At 37.3% G+C, this 22535-nt stretch overlaps 1 protein-coding gene across 9 annotated transcripts in view; it reads right to left on the minus strand.

The window, feature by feature from the left end:
• PIAS1 (protein inhibitor of activated STAT 1) overlaps positions 1-22535 on the minus strand; it is a 129690-nt gene that overhangs the window by 96171 nt on the left and 10984 nt on the right. Inside the window, exon 1 of one of the 9 annotated variants that reach the window (XM_045059120.1) lies at positions 821-1048. The exons of 5 other annotated variants lie outside the window; for them this stretch is intronic. In XM_045059120.1, coding sequence (XP_044915055.1) covers positions 821-940 — 120 coding nt within the window. In that variant the 5' untranslated portion in view covers positions 941-1048. Of the gene's footprint in view, positions 1-820; positions 1991-22535 lie in introns of those variants that run through there. 3 more of the 9 variants (XM_045059119.1, XM_045059118.1, XM_045059121.1) reach the window with 3 other exon arrangements.

Below are 22535 nucleotides of genomic sequence, written 5' to 3' on the forward strand. Positions count from 1 at the left end.
TCAGAATGCCTGAGAAATGTACATACTCTGAACACAGAGCATTCTGTGAGGGGCATCTTTTTAAAATTAATTTTTGGGGTGCCTGTGTGGCTCAGTCAGTTAAGCGTCCTTCTTCGGCTCAGGTCATGATCTCACGGTCTGTGAGTTTGAGCCCTGTGTCAGGCGACAGCTCAGAGCCTGGAGCCTGCTTCAGATTCTGTGTCTCCCTCTCTCTCTGCCCCTCCCCTGCTTACCCTCTGTCTCTCTCAAAAATAAACTTTTAAAAAATTTTCTTTAAATAAAAAAATTAAGTTTTTTAATTAAACAGGCATATGCACACAGTTTAAAAAGTCAAATAGTGCAAAGAGAGAGAAAACAGATGTCCCTTGCCCGGCTCCTATTTTTCACATCCCTGGGGCAACCTCTTTCAAGGCTTTTTGGCAATTTCTTCTGGCATTTTTCACTATATTCTATATAACAGGTTTATGTGTTAAAATTTTTCCTTCGAGAAAAAAATGACTTATTATAAACAATAATGGTTTAGCGCTATGACATCTCTATCCCCAAGTTCCCATCATAATTTTTGGTTGAATCAACTGTTGTTTACATTATACTATGGTTGTAAATGATATTCACAGTTGAGCAAAGTACATCAGGATTGCTCTTCCTTTTTTGTATGACCTGGCTTTCCTTAGTTAATAACTGCACCATTTTTGTATTTGCTTAGTTTTCTAGGTAATTACTGCTAATTCATCTGTAAACTGCTAAAAGTATAACTTTCCTACTAACGTACTCAAATACATCAGGTAAACCTGTTTTAATTTCTTTCTTAAATATATACCTTCTGTAGCCCTTCACCAGGTTCCAATTTGGACTGCTTACTCTCTAGACCTGGGACACAACTGTGGTCACAGAATTTCCCTTCAACATATCTTGGGGATTTCCCTTGTCTCTCTTCCATATTGGATCCCACTTTTTTCTCTTCGTTTTCTTTTTTGAGTAGAGTATTTCCTCCACTAGATTCCAGAGAAGGAACTGGAAGCTACAGTTTTTTATTCTTTGCATTGTCCAAAAATATCTTCATTTATCCATAATTAATAAGTGAGCTTGGCTTAGTATAGAATTCTAGACAGGAAAACAGGTTCTGTCAAAATTTTAACAGCCTTTCCTCAAAGTGTTCTGGCTTTGAGTGTTGCTGTTAAGAAGCCTGGCATCACCCTGATCTCCAATCCTTCATAGTCACCCGTATATCCCCCTCAGGAAGCTTATAGAAGCTTCTTTCTACATGCTCTGCAATTTTACAGTGTTGGGTCTTAGTGTTGGGTTGGGTTTTTTGGTAGGGCTTTTGTTTTTGCGCTAATTGTATGAACTGGTAATTGCTGAGTATTTTAAATTTAGAGAGGCATGTCCTTCCATTCTGGGAGGTTTTCTTACTTTGTCTTTTTTCTAGTCCTTTTCTTGTATGCCTATTATTTAGGTACCAGTCTTCCTAGGCCAATTCTCTAACTTGTCTTTATTTTCTTTTTTCTCTTGCATTTTACATCTCTTCCATTTAGCTCTATTTCCTGAGAGATTTCCTCAACTTGATCTTCTAACACTCCTATTAAAATTTTCATTCCCATGAGCTCTGCTCTGTTGCATGCCTTTTTTCTTTTCTTTTCCCCCTACGTCTTGTTCTTAGTTTTCATGAATGTAGTATCTTGTTTTCTCTCTGACGATATAAATAAATTGGATATATGACATTGTTGTTTTCTTCTGCTGTCTGTGTGGTCTCTGTAACCTCTGGGTTCTTTTCTGCTATCTGCTTTGGTACCTGCCTTTCATGCCTGACAGTTTCCTCAAATGACAGAGGATCACTGGTTTACATTTGTATCTGAAAGTAAGATACTAAAAACATGATCAGATGATCTGAGTGAGCAGACTGGGGTACTTCATTCTAGGATGATCAGGCAGGAACTTGGCTATTTTGAGGATTCCTTTTTTCCTTTGGTCTGATCACTTTTGACAGAGAGGAATCCTCTAGTGTTCTGCTTTGGCAGTATAAGATTGGCTTCCAGTGCTCTCAGGACAATGGGGAGAGGGGAGGGGGAGGTCTTCACCTTTCAAAAAGAAGACATTTCAACTGAATCTCCTTTCAGATATGTAAAATTTTATACACACACACACACACACACACACACACACACGTGTGTGTGTGTGTGTGTGTGTGTGTGTGTGAGAGAGAGAGAGAGAGAGAGAGAGAGAGAGAGAGAGAGAGAGAGAACACACTATGCCAACTATAAAGGCAGGGACCAAATACAAAATAATATTCAAGCAATATCAACAAGTACTGCTTTTTGCTATTAAATAAAAAGTGCCAGGATTATTGTCTCATTAGTCATGACCTTATATTATTAAAGGTCACCCCTAAATTGTGAATAAGAATTAGGTACCTCCCATTGAACAACATAATTACTTTCATTCACACATCCTACTGCAAGTAGTCTACAGGATTAATCATAATAAAGCAGACTATATTATGAATCTTTATCTGGTATCAAATAACAACCAATAGTAAACCAAACTGAATTCTGAACACAGACAAATTAGGCATTTAACAGTGTCATAATATTTCATTTATGCCTTTGCTTTCTTCCCCCGCCCCATACTTTTGCTTTCTCTCCACAACAGCAATCATCAATAATTCTAAAACTGTATACATTAAAAAGTTTGTACAGTACAACACAATTATTTTATTCATTATTTTTAAAGTCAGATGCTTCATCTACTGAAAATGATTTCTACATCATTTCTAATCCTCTCCATCTGAAATGGTTAATAAGCAGTAGTAATTGGCCAGCAATGCCCAGTTCAACCAGAAAACCTAGTTAGACAGTTTCTACTAAGGCAACAAATCAGGCTAATTATCTCCATAATCTTGTTCCACCCAATTTCTCACACTGTATTTATTTCTCAATATAAGATAACTAAAAAGTGACCTCTAGGGCCTACTCCTCCAGTTGATCTTCCTCTTCTTCTAGTCTTTATTCCATCATACAGGCTGCAGTTAGTCCCACATAATGACAAAATATGGAGATCCCATTCTCCTTTAAGCATAAACCTAGCACTGTTCAATCGGTGTACCATGGCTTTGGATTTTTGATAGATAATTTGAAAATCATCCTCATTTATGTTCTATCACATTTCATGAAACATAAGGACGTGTCCTTCAAAAGGCTCCTTCCAGATGAGAACTTGGATACTAAAAATAACAAACCTAACTCAGAACATTTTAAAACTTGGATGAAATATTTTTTCTAATAAAAAACAAAGTTTAGAGTGTGAAATTCTAACACATTGCCAAACTTCTTATGCAGAGGTAGGAAAACATGACTTTTATTTAAGTAAAAGGCTGTTCTGCCCACAGATGTTCAATAAATGCTTTTTGGATCAACGCACAGCCCCTAAATGAGTATGAAGAAAACGGGAATACAGGAACAACGAATACACAGAGATAAGCTAGTCTTCAGAAACAGAAACACATAATCATTATATTAATTCGATTCTCAAAAGTTACTACACACCTACTATGTGCTAGGTACATGTATAATATAATATGGTACTAGTATACACAGAGCTTGGATTCCAGTACCAACTTGACCACTAATTTACTGAATCGCAATCTTTCACAGGGTCTGTTTTCTCACTTCAAAACATGAGAGATTAACTAGAGGTTCTCAAACGTTCCTTAAAATATCAAAATTCTATAACTGTATAACTCTATTAAAGGAAATCTTTCTTATTCTTCCATTGTTAAGGAAATATAAACAATCTGTATAGTTAGTGAATCTAGGTTAGTAAGGTTTTCAATCAAATTTTTTAAGTGTCATTTACATGGGCTGGCAGAATAAAAATGATGAACCTAGTATGTGTTAAAAGCTTACAATATCCCAATCACGTACTAATTATAGTAAATGTGATTAACTTACGTAACCCTCATATGAACCCAAGAGACAGACCATTATCATTCGTATTGCATGGATAAGAAAACTGAATGTTGAATTCCAACAGTAAATAAGTGACGGAGACAGAGCTCAAACCCAACCTGACTCCAGAGCCTAAGCTCATAACGACTAACCAATACAAGCATCTTACCACAATCTCAGCCAGGGCACATTGTGTGTTACATTGAGACAGGGGGCACTATATGACATAAGGAATTTAGACTACACAGAGTAAACAATCATATTTGGGGGCAACAAAATGTGATAAAAATAATGTTTAAGGCTATCCAAGTAGCCACCTATAGGACAAATGAAACAAAAAAGACTAACAAGATTTCCAGCTAAAATATATGGCAACAAGAATTATTTATATATAAGGTAAGAAGAAAATGTGACAGTCAACACAGAAGAGATAGGACCAAGAAATAATGCAAAGAAAAACTGCAGGTCACATGCAATAATCTAACTACATCTTTTAACAATTAGAACTTTACATAATCATGAGAACAGTCATCATTCACTTTTATTGTGGGTTTTTTTTTTTGTAAGATTTTAAGTAATCTCTGCATCCAACATGGGTCTCGAAGTCACAACCCCGAGATCAAGAGTCACATGCTCTTCCAACTGAGCCAGCCAGGTGCCCCCATCGTTCACTTTTCAATAAAATCTAGAATTTAAAAATAATAAGCAGGACCTGAAGAAATTTTAATTCTATCATATTATAAAAGATTGGGGATTTTTTCCAAACTCTCCTAACCAAAAACAAGCAAAACACTGCATTTGCAATTGGAAGATACCATATCTCATCTAATTTAAGTTTTCAAACAAGGTAAGAAGCCATGAAAGAAATAATATACTCTATCTGAGAGAATGTTAAGAAACCTAAAAGGAGGAAAAGACAAGTATGAACAAAACAAAATGTGAGGGGAAAAATGTATTCTGTAACTAAACAAAAAGTATTTAAATCATAGCCTTCTGAGTCCCAGAAAAGACATTTAGGTGAAGCCCTAGAGGGAAATTATCAAGAGAACTATTTCAGAGTAACAGGTGTAACCTACTCAAGGTTACAGAGCTAGCAAGTAATGGAACCCAACTCAAAAGTCAGATGCCAAAGTCCACGCGATGTTGCAGAGTACTGATAATGACACACACTATCTGATAATTTGAAAATGATGTTCTTGGAAATAGGAGAATCCTAAGAGTATAACATCACATAAAATTTTAGGAATCTTCTTGTCCAACCCTCCATTATATGAAGTTTTACTGTACCCCCTTAAATGATGGTCTCCCAGCCTCTGCTCAAACTCTTCTAAGACTTCACAATCTAATCTTAAAGCGATCTTCCTTACACAAAAGCTCTATGAATCAAAACTTTCCTTTAACTCCACCCAATCGTTCTGAAATTGTGTCCCATTGGTGTTCCACAGAGTCTATTCTTTAACTGTGTTTAGAGGGTTCTCTTCCCTCAACTGGCTTGGTTTCTAGACCCCATCCTACCCTGATCACTGTTCTCTGGAGCCCTTAAGCAGTCCACTGTTTCTGTGTACACTCTGAAGTGATTGAAACTTTCCAGATAATGGCTTAATCTTGAATACAGCAGTGTTACTACCTCTCTTATTTTGAACACAGTATTTCTACCAATGTAACCTAATAAGGCGTTTGCTTTGTAAGCTGACTGGTTTGTTTTATCTGGGCAAGGGGAAGGATGTGGTGTTATGTTTTTGTTTCAGCAGTGAGGGGAACTTGCATCTACATCAAATTGTTGTTTCGTACTAAGCTTGAAGTTAAGTGAAACGTTTATTCAATTTTTTTCATAGGAACTGCTTTTAGGCTAAACCTTATGTTTTAAAACAAAATTTTTAAATTTAAAATTATAACTTTATATCAGGTGCTATTAAACTTCATTTTTTTTTCCCAGTTCATCATTCTAGCCTTTCAAAACCCCTCTGAGGAAATGCACTCTTCACCCTCTATTACAGTACATATATGGTGTTTAAAATTGTTGATTTTCTGGTCTTTGTCCTTCCCTAGACTTTGAGCTTTTCAAGGACAAGCACTTATCTCCATATCACCTAGGCTAAGTATAGTACATGACACTTGGTTAAGTGCCCAGGAGATGATGATGAACTAACTCCCTTTGATTCTGTCATCTAACGTATTCTTCCCAGCGCCACCTACAAAATCAGAGTTTTGCCTCTTAAATATTCAAAGGTCATCTTTAAAACTTGGGATAACAGGATCAAGTACAGAGCCCTGTGGCACACCCTAACAGAGTCCCCTTCAGATAACAATAAGGTTACAAACAACATTGCTCAACTACTTAGGATGCAGGTGACTATTTTTCCCCAGGATACCCCAATCTTAAGGTTATTATTCAAAACACCTTGTCCTTAATTATTTAACTACTTAATTAAGGTTATCTTTCAGTCTTGATTTACAGACTTGCTTTTCAGAGAAAAATAAGCTTAGAAAAAGATGTACACAAATGTTCTAAAAGCCTGGGAAGGAGGCGCCTGGCTGGCTCAGTCAGAAGAGGTTCTTAATCTTGGGGTCATGAGTTAAAGCCCCACATTGGGTGTAGAGATTACTTAAATAAATAAATAAACTAACTTTAAAAACAATAAAAAATAAAAGCCCTAGTAATGATTTCTCAAAAACTACAGAAAATTATTAAAAAGAAAAAAAAAAGGGGGCGCCTGGGTGGCTCAGTTGGTTGAACGTCCAACTTCGGCTCAGGTCACAATCTCAAGGTTCAGGAGTTCAAGCCCCACATCAGACTTGCTGCTGTCAGCGCAGAGGTGGCTTCAGATCCTCTGACCCCTCTCTCTACCCCTCCCCGCTTGTACTCTCTCAAAAATAAATTTAAAAAAATTTAAAAAAAATATGTTGCAGAAAAATGTTGTTCAGGTCTTACAATCACAGCCTGCCTAAGTGTTTTTATTTATTTATTTTTTTTAATTTTTCTTTTCAACGTTTATTTATTTTTGGGACAGAGAGAGACAGAGCATGAACGGGGGAGGGTGAGAGAGAGGAAGACACAGAATCGGAAACAGGCTCCAGGCTCTGAGCCATCAGCCCAGAGCCTGACGCGGGGCTCGAACTCCCGGACCGCGAGATCATGACCTGGATGAAGTCGGACGCTTAACCGACTGCGCCACCCAGGCGCCCCTGCCTAAGTGTTTTTAAAAATCCCATCAGGGGTGCCTGGCTGGCTCACTCAGTGGAGTGTGTGACTCTTGATCTCTGGGTTGTAAATTCAAGCCCCACATTGGCTATAGAGATTAACTTAAAATCTTTTTTAGAAAATCCCATCAGAAACCTATAACAACCCTTCCACACAAAACACTTTCACCTGATTATTTCTTTGGTTATAGATAAGAGAAACAACTTCACAACAATAGAGTTAACAATAAAATTGCTACTTATTGCAAAACTTACACAGATCATTCTTCAGAACAGATTATGATTAATATTTATATGCAGAAGTTTTATAGTAGTGAAATCAAGTTTAAGAAACTGCTCATATTCTCTTTCAAGAAATTCCATTAGTGTACATAAAAATACATTTCAAGGTGAGGACCATGGAAAAACACTACACACTTCCTGAAATTTACTAAAGAGAAGAAAGATGAACTACTCCTAAATCTCTGAGGTCAAAAACTCTTAACAGTACCCGTTTTAACATATCCAGAATACAACAACAACAACAACAACAAAATGTTCAAGTTACTGCCAAGGAAGGAGTAATTTTTTTAAGTACAAAAATAGGAGGAAAAAGGGGCACCTGGGTGGCTCAGTCGGTTGAGCGTCCAACTTCGGCTCAGCTCATGATCTCACAGTCTGTGAGTTCGAGCCCCGCATCGGGCTCTGTGCTGACAGCTCAGAGCCTGGAGCGTGCTTCAGATTCTGTGTCTCCCTCTCTCTCTGCCCCTCCCCAACTCACACTCTGTCTCTCTCTCTCTCTCTCTCTCTCTCTCTAAAATAAATAAACATTAAAAAAAAAAAAAAAAAAGAACTTTAAGGGGTGCCTGTGTAGTTCAGTCAAGCATCCAACTCTTGACTTTGGCTTGGGTCATGATCTCACAGTCCTGAGATCGAACCCCATGGGGGGCTCCAAGGCTGGGTATGGACACTGCTTAATATCCTCTCTCTCCCTCTCCCTCTGCTCCTCCCCTGCCCTCTCTCAAAAAATGAATGAATGAATGAATGAATGAATAAATAAATAAATAAATAAATAAATTTATTTTTAAATCAAGCTTCAATTTAAATAACAGGACACTCTAAATCAGCATTTTCTAAACTAGGCTCGTAGTATTAATAGATATTCAGAGAAATAGGGTTCTATGGCAAAACAAGTTCAAGAAATTCAAGATTCTGTAATTCTCCATCATGCCCTCCTTTCTCAAGTCATATTTGAACACATAAAAGGTCCTAAGAAGGCCAGCAGAAATGTTAATGTTGCATCTAACATTCTGCAAATTTACTTATCCACAAAGCCTTCTTTATTATTATATATTAATCTATTATCATCTCATTTCTTAGCACTTCACAAAAGAAGATTCTAGAATAAATTATAAGACCTTCAAATTTTCCAGGAGTTCCCTTTTATGCCTGTTGCTCTCACAAAACTATTAAAAGCATCCCCTTCCACCCTTAAAAGTGCCCCAGTATGGATGATAAATTATATGGTCATGGTAGTATTAATACTCTAAAACTAAACATGAGTTATAAAACATGTGAGCTACCTTTACCAAATGTCAAATCAATATGGTCATGTTACTGCATGCAGTTAAAATGTTATGTAGATGATGACTGATCTCTAATCCTTTTCCCAAACTTCTTAAGGAATTCTGTGCTAGCAATCTTACATATACTTTCAAAATACTCTGGACTAATGAACTCTTGCTAACTGAACTCACAAACCAGATTTAGACAGCAAACAATATCTTCAATTGCACAGTTTTAAAGAGTCCATTATATCAAATTCTAAGGAAAAAAAAATTCTTTTTTCTTAACTATTTTTTTAAGTTATTTGTTTTGAGAGAGAGAGAGAGAGAGAGAGAGATCAAGCAGGGAAGGGGCAGAGAGAGGGGGAGAGAGAGAATCCCACACAGTCTCCATGCTGTTAGCACAGAGCCCAATGCGGGGCTCAATCCCACAAACCATAAGATCATGACTTGAGCCAAGATCAAAGAGTCAGACGCTTAAGCGACTGAGCCACCCAAGCATCACAGAAAAGAAAAATTTCTAAAAACATTAACGCAGTCCATAAAAGAGGCTTAAAGTTTTAAAAGATATTTGTAAAAACTATTCCAGGTCTTAACTCTGAGAATTCCTCTGTATTCTTGACTCTCTTTTCACTCAGACCAGTCTTCCTCGGTGACCTCATCCATCTCATGACTTTAAAATGCCATCTCTAATTCAGTAATTCCCAAATCCACTTCTGCTAAACACCTTTATGTCCCACAAGTACTCAACTCAACATGTCCAAACCTAATACATCAAATTTCTGTCAAACCTTCCATCCACCTAACCAGCTGTACAAGCCAGAAACTTCCTCAACACATTCTCCTTCACTCATGTCTATTTACCAAGTCATTTCAAATCCTACCACCTTAAAATGTCTAAGTCCTTATTATCACTTTAATTCAGACTACCATGATCTCTTCCTAGATGTCTACAAAAGACTCAGCTGTTCTGTCTCCAATATTATACCCTCAAATCATTCTCCACACTAGTGATCCTTCTAAAACATGTCTATCAGGTCATTCTCATGCTTAAAACTTGCAATGATTACCCACTGCACTCAAGATAGGGACCAAACTTCCTAGCATGGCCTAAATATACTTGATGATCCAGTCTCAGCCACTGCCACTAACCCCCTTAAACCAGCTCTCCATCATTCAGGATTTGTATATACATGCTGTTCTTTCAGCAAGTAATTCTTCCCCCTCTCCAACCTTTTCCTAGCTAACTTCAACTCATTCAGGTGTCAAATTAGACATTATTACCTTTGGGATACTTTCTTCAGGCAACCCTCAACATTAGTAAATTTACCTTCCCATATGCTCCACAGTTTAACCCAACAGCCCTTATACTATATGCAGAAAAATCCTGTTTACTTATCTATTCTTTATCAAACTATACACGGTCTATACAGACTGTGTCTTGTTCCTTGTCAATAAATATATGAGTAATGATAGTGCGGCATCTGTCTTAAGTATTAAGAACCATTTTGGTAATGCAAACTTATTAGAAATTATACACATTACCTCCCTAAAATAAAGACATTATATAAATCTGCCCAATGCCTAGTCAACATGTTACTGGTATCCAAACAATAAATTACTTAGTTTGGATGGTTAAAGAATGTTGGCCTTAGTCCTACAAAGAATGAGGAGATATACAAACTGTTCAAATTGTCGGGGCACCTGGGTGGCTCAGTTGGTTAAGCATCAGACTTAGGCTAAGGTCATGATCTCACAGTTCTTGAGTTTGACCCCCCCATCGGGCTCTCTGCTGTCAGTGCAGAGCCCGCTTCGGATCCTCTGTCTTCCTCTCTCTCTCTGCCCTTCCCCTGCTCGCTCATGGTCTCTCTCTCTCTCTCAAAAATAAACATTAAAAAAAATGTTCAAATTGCAGGAATTAGAGGGGGTGGGGAAGAGACGGCATATAATCAAAAAGTCAATCTGACTGAAGAGTAAGTGAATTCAAAAGGGAAATTAAGATATGAGACCAATTTAGAGGTTGTTGATAAACACCAATATGATACTATGAAAGCGAAATAATAAGGGTGGTAGTTGGGAAGGAAAGAAAGGCATAACATTAAGAAAGATGTGACAGGACCTGGATGTGGGAAATTTTGTAGTTCAGAGGTTAGAAACAGGGAAGTCTTCCTTGAGCACCCAAACTATGTCAGGTCTTCTTGTTAACATGTACATACAGAATTCTGTCCTTTTCCTTTATAGAACTTAGTACAGTTTCAAACTCATAATTCCAACGTGATAAATTCTGATAGCAATCTGACCCCCAACTTCCCTGAATTTGCATTACTCTCTTACATCTGTCTCCACACATGAATCTACTGTGTGTTCCATAAAACATACCTCAGTGTTTTCTCTCATTACCTTTGTTCATGCTGTTCCCTCTGCTTGAAATAACCCCCCTGTGATCACCAACTATCAAAAGTCTTCTAAGGCCCAGTTTGAAATAAGCTTAGGCACAAGTGACCTCTTCCTCTTATGAATCCATTGTTAACTACTCATACGGTTACTCTTTTATATTGCTTTCCATTACAGTTTTTCTAGACATTTCTCTCCCCCACATGAATGAGGCAAACTCCTTGAGGTCAGGTATGGGGGGAAGGGAGCAGAGGTAGGTGTGGAGAACAAAAGGAAATTCTTAGCGTAAAAACAGTAGAAGTGGACCAATGAAAATCAGAGGACCAATGAAAAAAAGTCTAAGAAACATCCACTCGAGGGCACCTGAGTGGCTCAGTCAGTTAAGCGTCCAAGTCTTGATTTCAGCTCAGGTCATAATCTCATGGTTCGTGAGATTGAGCCCCGCTCTGGGCTCTATGCTGACAGCATGGAGCCTGCTTGGGATTTTCTCTCTCCCTCTCTCTTGGTGTCTCTCTCTCTCTCTCTCTCTCTCTCTCTCTCTCTCAAAATAAATAAATAAGAAAGAAAGAAAGAAAGAAAGAAAGAAAGAAAGAAAGAAAGAAAGAAAGAAAGAAAGATCCACTCCCTCTCCCAAAGGATTCTTTTTTTTTTTTTTTAATGTTTATTTTTGAAGAAAAGAGAGACAGAGTTTGAGCAGGTGAGGGGCAGAGAGAGAGGGAGACACAGAATCCAAAACAGGCTCCAGGCTCTGAGCTGTCAGCACAGAGCCCAACTGGGGGCTCAAACTCACAAACCGTGAGATCATGACCTGAGCTGAAGTCAGACACTTAATCTGAGCCACCCAGGCACGCCTCCCGAAGGATATCTTATACTGGGTTCTACAGACTCCTACTTCCCTTCTAATTCTCATACTACTTATTGGTGATAATACTTCCAGAAAATCACTACCCAAAAGAAATATAATATAAGCTCCAAATTCAAGCTACACATGTAATTTTAAATTTTCTGCAAACTATACTTTTAAAAAGTAAAAGAAACAGGTAATATTAATATTTTACTTAATCCAAAATACCCAAAATATTATCATTCCAACATATAATCAACTTAAAAAATACTACTGACCTATTTTCCATCTCCCTTTTCACACTATGTCTTCAAAATCCATTGTATATTTGCACCTCCAGCACATCTCGATTTGGACCAGCCACATTTCAAATGCTCAATAGCCACATATGACTAGTGGCAACAGTTATGGACAGTGCAGCTCTAGAACAATATCCCTGTCATTCACTGAAGGTTTTAGCACCTGCCTCAACTATCCAGACTCCAACCCAATACCCTCAGCTGTGTTTCTTAACTTTCTATCATTACTCTCCACCCTCAGCCACTCACTCCGGTGGCCACACCTTGGACCTTTCTACCAGAACTTATACCACCTCCAAAATCACTAATTCAAACACTAAATCCTCCAACTACCACCTCCTATTCTTACTTAAGTACCTTCGCTGCAACAATTCAACATCATAAGTATCTCCAATTCACTGATGTTAATCACTGTCTGTCCATCCACCCTCTTCAGGTCCAGCTTAGAAAGATTCCATTGATCCATCATTAAACTTTCCTTTGCAAAATTCCCTTCCCCCTCTATTGCTGGCACACTCAACTGGTTCCAACTTTACAACTCAGGCAGACAGAAGAAACCATGCACACAGGCAAACAGATGTTACTATACATCTATAATCCTCAATTGCAATGGGCACAGGCATCCCACTAAATTTTCCAGTAAGCCAGCAATCAAACTTCCCATGGTAATTATGTCAATCTTTTCCTTTTTCCTCCCATATCTCCTTTCTCCAAAAACTACCTTTAATAAGTATACCTTAAACAAATAACTATTCAACTTTCTATAACAAAGCATTCAACTGTTATGTTAGTCAAAAAAAAAAAAAATTTCAATGAAAACAGTTTGACAATAAATTTCGTATTACAAAAAAACAAAAACAAAAACAAAAAAAAAACCTCCAAAATCTCAAAGCAGCATTTTTTTTTGCTAATTATAAAACCATGTGTTCTTTATAAAAATTCAGATACAGAAAGGTGCGAGAGACCAGGCTATTTTTCATGTACTTGACTGGAATACTAGAATGTAAGTTTCACAAGGGCCAAGACTCCATCTGTTTCATTCCCAAATGACTACTGAGCATCTACCACAGTATCTGGTACATAAATCAGCCCTCATTTTTAGTGATGGAATGAGATCCTTGCCTTAAGTAACTGGGATATGAAAGGCCAAACATGAAGCAAGGAAAAGGAAAGGGAAGGGGAGAATACTTGTTTTCAAGATTTAGCACAGACTACATTTAGCCCAGTAAAGGAATAATTATGTTTACTTTTTAAACATAAATGTTTAAAATGTATCAAGCAAAATAATGGAAAAAATATATGATGTGTAACGTAGACTTTAATGGTTTATGCTTCCACCAACCAAAAAGATAAGACTTTTCTCTCACCACTTCAACTCAACTTCCTCATGGATTACAGCATGACACATATAAATCTAAGCACTTTCCAAGACTTAACCAAATGTTTATCACTGTGGCAATTAAGTCCCTTTGTCTTCCCCAAACACCTTTAGGCATAATTGCTAGATTCTAGGGCCATATGTATTTACCACAGTTCTGCGTGTTTTCAAAATGAGGTCTCCAAACCTTCCCCCTCCACCTCCACCTATTGAATCCTCCTCTTCAAAGAACGCTGTATCAAATTTGGAAATTTATAAGACTATGATATAATTAGATGGTTTAACCAGAAGCAACAACTTAAAACCAACCTTACAAGTAAATAATATACATAACTAATATTTCACTGCCATTTTTTTAAAGCAAACTATTAATACAAATTACCTAAAAGGAACTACAGAGGAGAAAGGATGAGGATACACCAAAAAAGGCTTCAAAGTTTTGGAATACTCTATTAAGTGTGATGTTTTATTAGTCCTCTATAAGTTACGCATTCCTCTACAAACTTATACATATTATTTTGTATACGCATTTTTTAAAGCAACCTACCTTTTAGGAAAGAACACAATTTCTATTATCACTCATAAATCTTAATTCAACATTGGCAACTATTTAAGAATGGTTATCATATATTAATATGGTTCATATTATGAGCTTCACAAAGTTTACAATGTCCACCAGTTAAATACAAACTGACCATACACAAACAGCAATCACATTCCCTCCCTAAAAAGAAACAAAATGACAGTAAAGGAAGAAAAAAGAAAAATTAAGCCACAAGCGCCAAGAGCAAAAGACAATGTTCAACTGGTTTAAAACAAAACAATAAAATAAAATAAAAGCACAGATCCAGTCCTCTGACAAGAGAAAACAGAAGATGAAAGGGAGAAAATTACTAAAGGATTTATACAAGACAATTTCCTAGAAGTGAAGGGGATGTGTCTCCAGACTGTGCCATCAAGCACCTTAGCACAATGACTGAAAAACACCCATCCAAGGCATTTCATCATGAAGTTTGGCCACACCAGGAATAAAGATCCTAAAACCTCCAGACAGGTCACATAAAGGTTCAAAAATAAAATGGCACTTTGTACCATGTATAATGTGAACCTTTACTTTATGTTATGGAAGGCAAGGATATACAATAGAAAATGTCTGTTTTAACAGTTCGAAATTCTACCACACTTCAAATTGTCTAGTTTCATTCAAGGGATAAAACTAGCCATTAGAGGAAATTTTCTGAAAAGCTAAGATCTGTCAAAGATTTAACAGTAAACTAACTTTCAATAGGATCATTACTTTACTTAAAAGTCCTTTGCTACTAATAGATTTTGGTTAATTTAGCTTGGCAAAATACTAACCTGAAATGAATGATCTTTTTTTTTTTTTTTTTTTTTGAGGGGGAGAGAGAGAGCATGTGTGCACACCTGGGGGGGGGGGAGGGAGAGAAAGAGACAGAGACAGAGACAGAGACAGAGGGGGAGAGAATCCTAAGCAGGCTCCACGCCCAGCCCAGAGCCTGACATAGGGTTCAATCTCAAGACAGTGAGATCATTGACCTGAGCCAAAATCAAGATGCTTAACCAATTGAGCCACCCAGGCACCTGGAATTATCCTTTTTTAAAACCATGGGGCCGGCAGGACGGGAGGTAGGCAGCGGGCAGGCAGCTGGACAGGAGTGATACAACAATTTCAGAACAAAAGACTACAGTACGTTTTCCAAAAGAGTTAGGTTATGGTAACTAATTTTTTTTTTTTTTTTTTTTTTTTTACTTATCTATAGTATTCTTATGTGAAAGTTGAGGAGAAACAATTTTAAATAACTCAAAAACATAGAGATTCAAAGTTAAGTAAAACATACAGATCAGCCACGCATGGCTCTATTACTGCTCTTAAGCAGATCATTTTGATGCAAGATAATATGTCTCTACCTCTCCACCAGACTGAATTCTTTTCCATCAGTAATTGTTCTAATGATCTCTGTATAATGATGACTAGCACAATACCATGCACACAGAATACACCTGAATATTTAATCAGTACATAAATGACTATCTAAAAAAGGCCTAACTATATAAAAAGTAAAACAAATTCTCTTCAAAATCCATGTTTTTAATGAGCTATGAAAAGACTGCAAAAGGGAAAACATTGCAGGATCAACTAATTTGTAAATCAAGTGAAAAAAAAATTATTTCTGTATTCATTCATAAGATATTACTTCAATCAAATTCCCTAAACCAGGGCACCTGGCTGGTTCAATGAGTAGAGCACGCAACTCTTGATCTCAGGAGTATAAGTCTGAGTCCCACATTGGGTATAGAGATTACTTAAAAATAAAACCTTGGGGCACCTGGGTGGCGCAGTCGGTTAAGTGTCCGACTTCAGCCAGGTCACGATCTCGCGGTCCGTGAGTTCGAGCCCCGTGTCAGGCTCTGGGCTGACGGCTCAGAGCCTGGAGCCTGTTTTGGATTCTGTGTCTCCCTCTCTCTCTGCCCCTCCCCCGTTCATGCTCTGTCTCTCTCTGTCCCAAAAATAAATAAACGTTGAAAAAAAATTTTTTTTAAATAAATAAATAAAAAATAAATAAATAAAACCTTAAAAAAAAAATACCTCAAACCCATAGCTAATTAATAAGAGCTTAACTATTTGCACTTCACACCAATATCACTTTTTCCCTTGATTAACTTTATGTGCAGAATTACATTTGATGGAGGACAAACTCCCTGAATCCCAACAGCATTCACAGTATCCTCACCACGCCAACCCTACCCCCACCATACAAATACAAACATCACCCTCAGAACCCAGTCCTTCAAATAGATTATGTACTTATGATGACAAGACATTTGAACATCAAAAAATGAGCCACTTTGACTAAAGCTACAGATAAAACTTGAATATGTTTGCAAAACAAAATGTTCAGTATCACCCTCCATACTCAACAGAATCACCTGTTAAGATCAGCAGATTCCAGAAAATACCTCAGTACAGTATGAAGTGTTTACCTACAAGAAAATATGTTCTAAACAATTATCGATCAACCCATTAAACAGCAAAGCTGAACTTAACCAAACTATTCAAGAGTTACAGCACATTTTCATATGCAAATAATGCTGCTAATTACAAATGAGTGTTATCTGATATCCTTTCTATTGGGCATAGCAGGTTTGCCACTTGGAAAAATTCTGGGGCTCCTGGGTGGCTCAGTCGGTTAAGCATCCGACTTTGGCTCAGGTCATGACCTCGTGGTTCCGTTAGTTTAAGTCCCACAATGGGATCTCTGTTGTCAGCGCAGAGCCTGCTTTGGATCCTCTGTCTCCCTCTCTCTGCCCTTCCCTTGACCACGCATGCATGATCTTGCTCTCTGTTTCTCTCTCAAAACGAAATAAACATTAGACAAATTTAATTAAAATATCTTTTAAAAATAGTCTGGAATTAAGAGTTATTAACTTTAACTGTTTCCCCCTTCTTATTAAACTATTCCTGGGATTACAATTTAAATTTAGGAGTGAAAAATAATGGCAATCCTAAAACTCATATTACTGTCCCTGAATTGAATAATTAGTATTCAATTACACAAAGAATGGCACACTTTAAAAAAAACAAACAAACAAACAAACAAAAAACCTTTCACCTTTAAGATGTCACCTGATTTTGAAATCACAGATTGGAATAACTTTTGTACAAAAGTCTTCATTTTCCAGGGATGCCTGGGTGACTCAGTCGGTTGAGCATCTGAATTCCGCTCAGGTCATGATCTCATGGTTCGTGAGTTCAAGCCCCATGATGGGCTTTGTGCTGACAGCTCGGAGCCTGGAGCCTGCTTTGAAATCTGTGTTGTGCTCGCTCTCGCTCGCTCTCTCTCTCTCTCTCTCTCTCTCTCTCCCTGCCCCTCCCCCGTTCGCGGTCTGCCTCCCTCTCTCTCTCAGAAATAAATAAACATTAAAAAAAAAATTTTTTTTAATCTTCATTTTCCAGTCTTACCTTGACACCCTGGGGAAAGACACTTGAGGAATACAGAGGCTGAAGCTTTTCAAATACAACTCTAAAGAAGGTAGAAAGAAACTAGAAAAGCATTCTGAGTTTTATAATCTCTAGGTTCCACTTCAATCCCACAAGAGGGAAAGGAAGAAAATGAAATAGGTCGAATACAAACCAATCATCTTAGATACCTGGTAAGAGCTAAGAAGATCTGCCAAAGAGGAAATTATTGGCTAAAATAGGTTAGGAGACATCTGTATGGATTTTTCATTTATCCAAGACATTTCTATCCTCTACAACAGAAAAAAGCCAATCAAGGGTTGAGACATAACCTTGAGAAAATAAAAAGTTACACAATTCCCTCTTTATTACTGACTTAAAACACTTGAGAGCAGAGTCATTCAATGCAATGCATTAGTATTTTTACTACAGAAATGCAAGATACAATTCAACAGTTTCTGCTTGCAAACTTGCCTTGTAAATAGGATCACTATTATCTATAAACAAGCTATTTTTTCTTTTAAATAATAAAAAAAAATACCATGGGTGAGAAGGTGAAAGGGCTAGTCTCATTTTAAGCTACAGACTCTTGCACTGTGACTCTTATACAAGCAGTGTTCAGGTTCTCCAAGATTTTGCTCTCTGGACTCCTTTACAGTCTAGAAAATGGAGGACGCCCAAAATCTTTGTGGATTAAATCTATTCATATTTACTGTATTAGAAATTAAAACAAATTTTTAAAAAGATTTATAATTTTAAAATAATAAATTCACAGGGCGCCTGGGTGGCTCAGTCCATTAAGTGTCCAACTGATCTCGCAATCCGTGAGTTTGAGCCCCGCGTCGGGCTCTGTGCTAACAGCTCAGAGCCTGGAGCCTGTTTCCGATTCTGTGTCTCCCTCTCTCTCTGCCCCTCCCCCGTTCATGCTCTGTCTCTCTCTGTCCCAAAAATAAATAAATGTTGAAAAAAAAATTAAAAAAAAAAAAAGATTTATAATTTTAAAATAATAAATTCACAGGGCGCCTGGGTGGCTCAGTCCATTAAGTGTCCAAATGATCTCACAATCCGTGAGTTTGAGCCCCGCGTCGGGCTCTGTGCTAACAGCTCAGAGCCTGGAGCCTGCTTCAGATTCTGGGTCTCCCTCTCTTTCTGCTCCTCCCCCATTCATGCTCTATCTCTCAAAAATAAAAAATAATAATAATAAATTCACTATTTATTAACATAAATCACATGTAAATTTTAAGAACTATATTCCAAGACAAAAATATATTAACAAGAAAACTGTCATTGTTTTATATTTTTACACACCTCTTTAATACAAACCTCTGGCTTAATAAAGACAGCCTGATTCTCGTATCCACTTTTGCATTTAATCTGCTGCATGAGGTTGTTTTGACTAAAGTACATGAAGAAAATTCAGCCTCACACAGGTATGTAGTTGGAAAAAGATATTTCAATAGCCTTTTCAAGTAACTATGGATACTCTTTGATCCTTCACCAAAACTCAGCAAGTGGCAGTTTCTTAAAGGCTGTTGCAATATGGAATCTGAAACCGGATCACTGAATACTTCCTACTCTGATTCACTGAAATCCATTGGTCTATCTTCCATTTCCAATGGATCTTTTTACCCATGCATGATTTTGTAATCCCATGCATTATTTAGAAATCATTGCTTCACTGAGTTACGCAGCTCTTCCAAATGTCGACACTTCCACTACACAACTTCAATGTATCACATTCATTAGTACCACCAGTGATCTTATCAAAAGGTACTGGGAACCTATCAAACACAGTAGCAAATACAAGTCTCCCAAAATTCTATTTTCCCTGGAAAGCTTGAATTTTATCATCAGCAACAAATATTGTCAATTGTTCTCTTGCACAGAAACTGCTCAATATCCAAGTCTGTATAACCACACTTTGTCAGCCATTTTTTCAAGTAAAAACGGTATTCCATTAAAAAAGCAGCTAGGTTCAGCCTATAACTCAAACAACTGAACAACACCTTTTCTTTCAGTTAACCATAGGGTTTGGTACTCAGTAAAAGTGCTTCTACAGGCACTTACCACTTCATCACACAACGTGTATCTTAAAATGTACTCAAGGACTGAGACATAATCAATCAATACATTTGGGGGGGAGGATTTATTTAGGACACTAAGTGTAACCGGCATTTATTTTTTAATTCCAAATGCATGGTCATGTGCTAAACTAGGACAGTTTAGTGCCACTGCCTTAATTCACGCTAAGCCACCAGCAGTTTTACCCACCACTGATTTTGCAAACACCTTACTACTGGTTAGAAAAATCATTTTGACCTGCAGGACCCCCAGAAAGAGCCTGGTGGCCTCTTTCTAGAGGTCTGGAAAATGGACTCTGAGAACCACTGTAATAGCTAATATATTACGTACATGACTTTAAAGAAGATTAATTTTTAAATAAATATTGTTATAACAAGAATGTTTAAAAATACACATACATGCATAGAGATATACTCAAATCACTGATAGCCTGCTACCTCACAGTGGGAACCCAAACATAATGAATGACAGAATGTGGTAGATACTTCTTGAATAAATAACAAATGATTGCCAAGTACCTACCATAAGCGAGGCTATAAGCTAGGTGCCTCTATATTCCCATTCTTGGGTAACTTACAGAACCCTAGAGACTAGAATGATGATTTTAATGTATGAGAAAAATGTTTATCCTGAAATCTTTCAGATCTTTTTTTAAGATTAGACCTACATGCCTGCAAGAAAAAGTCTTAAAATTCACCATAAAGCACAAGATAGCATGTTAAATTCTATTTTAAGCACTATGCCATGAAGCTAAAAACAGGCTTGCTCACATTCAGAAACCCAAATACAAAATGAACTGCTTTGGCTGTGCACTGCCAGAATCCCATAAAGAGCTTACATTCCATTTCCCCTCAAGCCAAACAACCCTTACCTGTTTTAGTTTTTATTCCTATTTTTCAGTAAAACTCCAAAGTTAATACCATACATGTTACATTTATTATGGCAACTATTTAAAAAGCAACAATATAACAAAACCATCAAAACAAGTTAAGAACTTTAAAAAAAAATTTTTTTAATGTTTTTATTTATTTTTGAGACAGAGAGAGACAGAGCATGAACGGGGGAGGGTCAGAGAGAGGGAGACACAGAAGTGGAAACAGGCTCCAGGCTCTGAGCTGTCAGCACAGAGCCCGACGTGAGGCTCGAACTCACGGACCGTGAGATCATGACCTGAGCCGAAGTCGGACGCTTAACCGACTGAGCCACCCAGGCGCCCCAAGTTAAGAACTTTTAGACATACACATTGATAAATTCAAGAGGTAAACCTCTACAAACATACATACAAAATACGTGTGCTGTTAAAAAGAATGAGACCATCTCATTTTGGGATACGGCATGGAAAGATCTTCAATAAGTATTATTAAAAAAGAAAAAAAAAGGCAAGTCAAAGTATAGTAGGTATAGTATGATCCCATTTATGTTTTTAGAAAATATATTCATGTACATGTACATTCATTTAGTAATACTTATTAAGTTCCTTCTCTGTGCCTATTCTGTTCTGAATCCAGACATATAAACATACAAAAAATTACAAATATTATACAAGCACACACACATGCCCAAAGAAAAATGAGTAAGTCAGACACAGAAGACTATATATGATTTCATTCACATGAAATGTCCAAAATACTAATCTGCTTTCTGTCTGTGTAGATTTGCCTATTTTGGACATTTCATATAAATTTACAAAGACATAAAATCTACAGAGACAAAAAGCAGATTAGCAGCTGCCTCAGGGTGAAATGAGTTGTGGGCAATGGGGGAAATAGCTGAAAGGTGTAGGATTTCTCTGGGAATAAGAAAAATATTCTAAAATGGACTATGGTGATGGTTGCACCACTTTGTGTATGTATTAAAAACCATTTAACTGTGTATCTTAAATAGATGAACTGTATGGTATGTGAATTATATCTCAATAAAGCTGTTATACTCCTCACTCCCAAAAAAGAATAGACACCAAAGTGATTGCCTCTGGTGGGAGAGGGGGGTTTGAAGAGAATGAAGTCCCTTAAAATTGTACTCTACTTACTTCTATACCATTACAATAAGAAATGTATTCACTTATTACATACGTAAGTTAAAGAAATATAAAAGATAAACCTGAAACAGTCCTTCAAAGACATCTATATTTTTATTATCTATATATTATCTATATAGATATCAAAGATATCTGTATTATTCTGGATATGTTATTCAAGTTCATCTACAAAGCAGCCATGAAAAAAAAAAATGTGAGGTTGTGAATATTTACAATTTAGACCATCATACAGACATGTACATCAGCCGCTTTACTAATAGAAACAAATGTTGAACATAACTTGTTCATTTCACAAATATATCTTAAGCACCTACTGTGTCCACAGGGCAGGGATTGGGGAAAATGAAGTGGTATACAAAGTACAACACTAATCAACAAAAAGAAACAAACTACCAGCTCTGGCTTTAAGTTAAGGACTTTTGCCATAGAGTGGAGGAGAAAAAAACACACAAAGTGGACGGGGATCAAACTATGTAGAAAATCCTGAATACGTGAGAGCTAAAACTTTATCCTGTTTTCAATGGAAAGCCATTGGAGTGACAGGATGAAAAGAATGTTTTGAGAAAATTAACCTGGCAACCAAAGGGGGGAAACTGAGCAGGAAAGGTTAAGAAGGAGATGGAGTTTTAAAAAACAGGAACATTGGGGCGCCTGGGTGGCGCAGTCGATTAAGCGTCCAACTTCAGCTCAGGTCACGATCTCGCGGTCCGTGAGTTCGAGCCCCGCGTCAGGCTCTGGGCTGATGGCTCAGAGCCTGGAGCCTGTTTCCGATTCTGTGTCTCCCTCTCTCTCTGCCCCTCCCCCGTTCATGCTCTGTCTCTCTCTTTCTCAA

This window comes from Felis catus, chromosome B3, assembly GCF_018350175.1.
Source record: "Felis catus isolate Fca126 chromosome B3, F.catus_Fca126_mat1.0, whole genome shotgun sequence".
Classification (NCBI taxonomy): Eukaryota; Metazoa; Chordata; class Mammalia; order Carnivora; family Felidae; genus Felis; species Felis catus.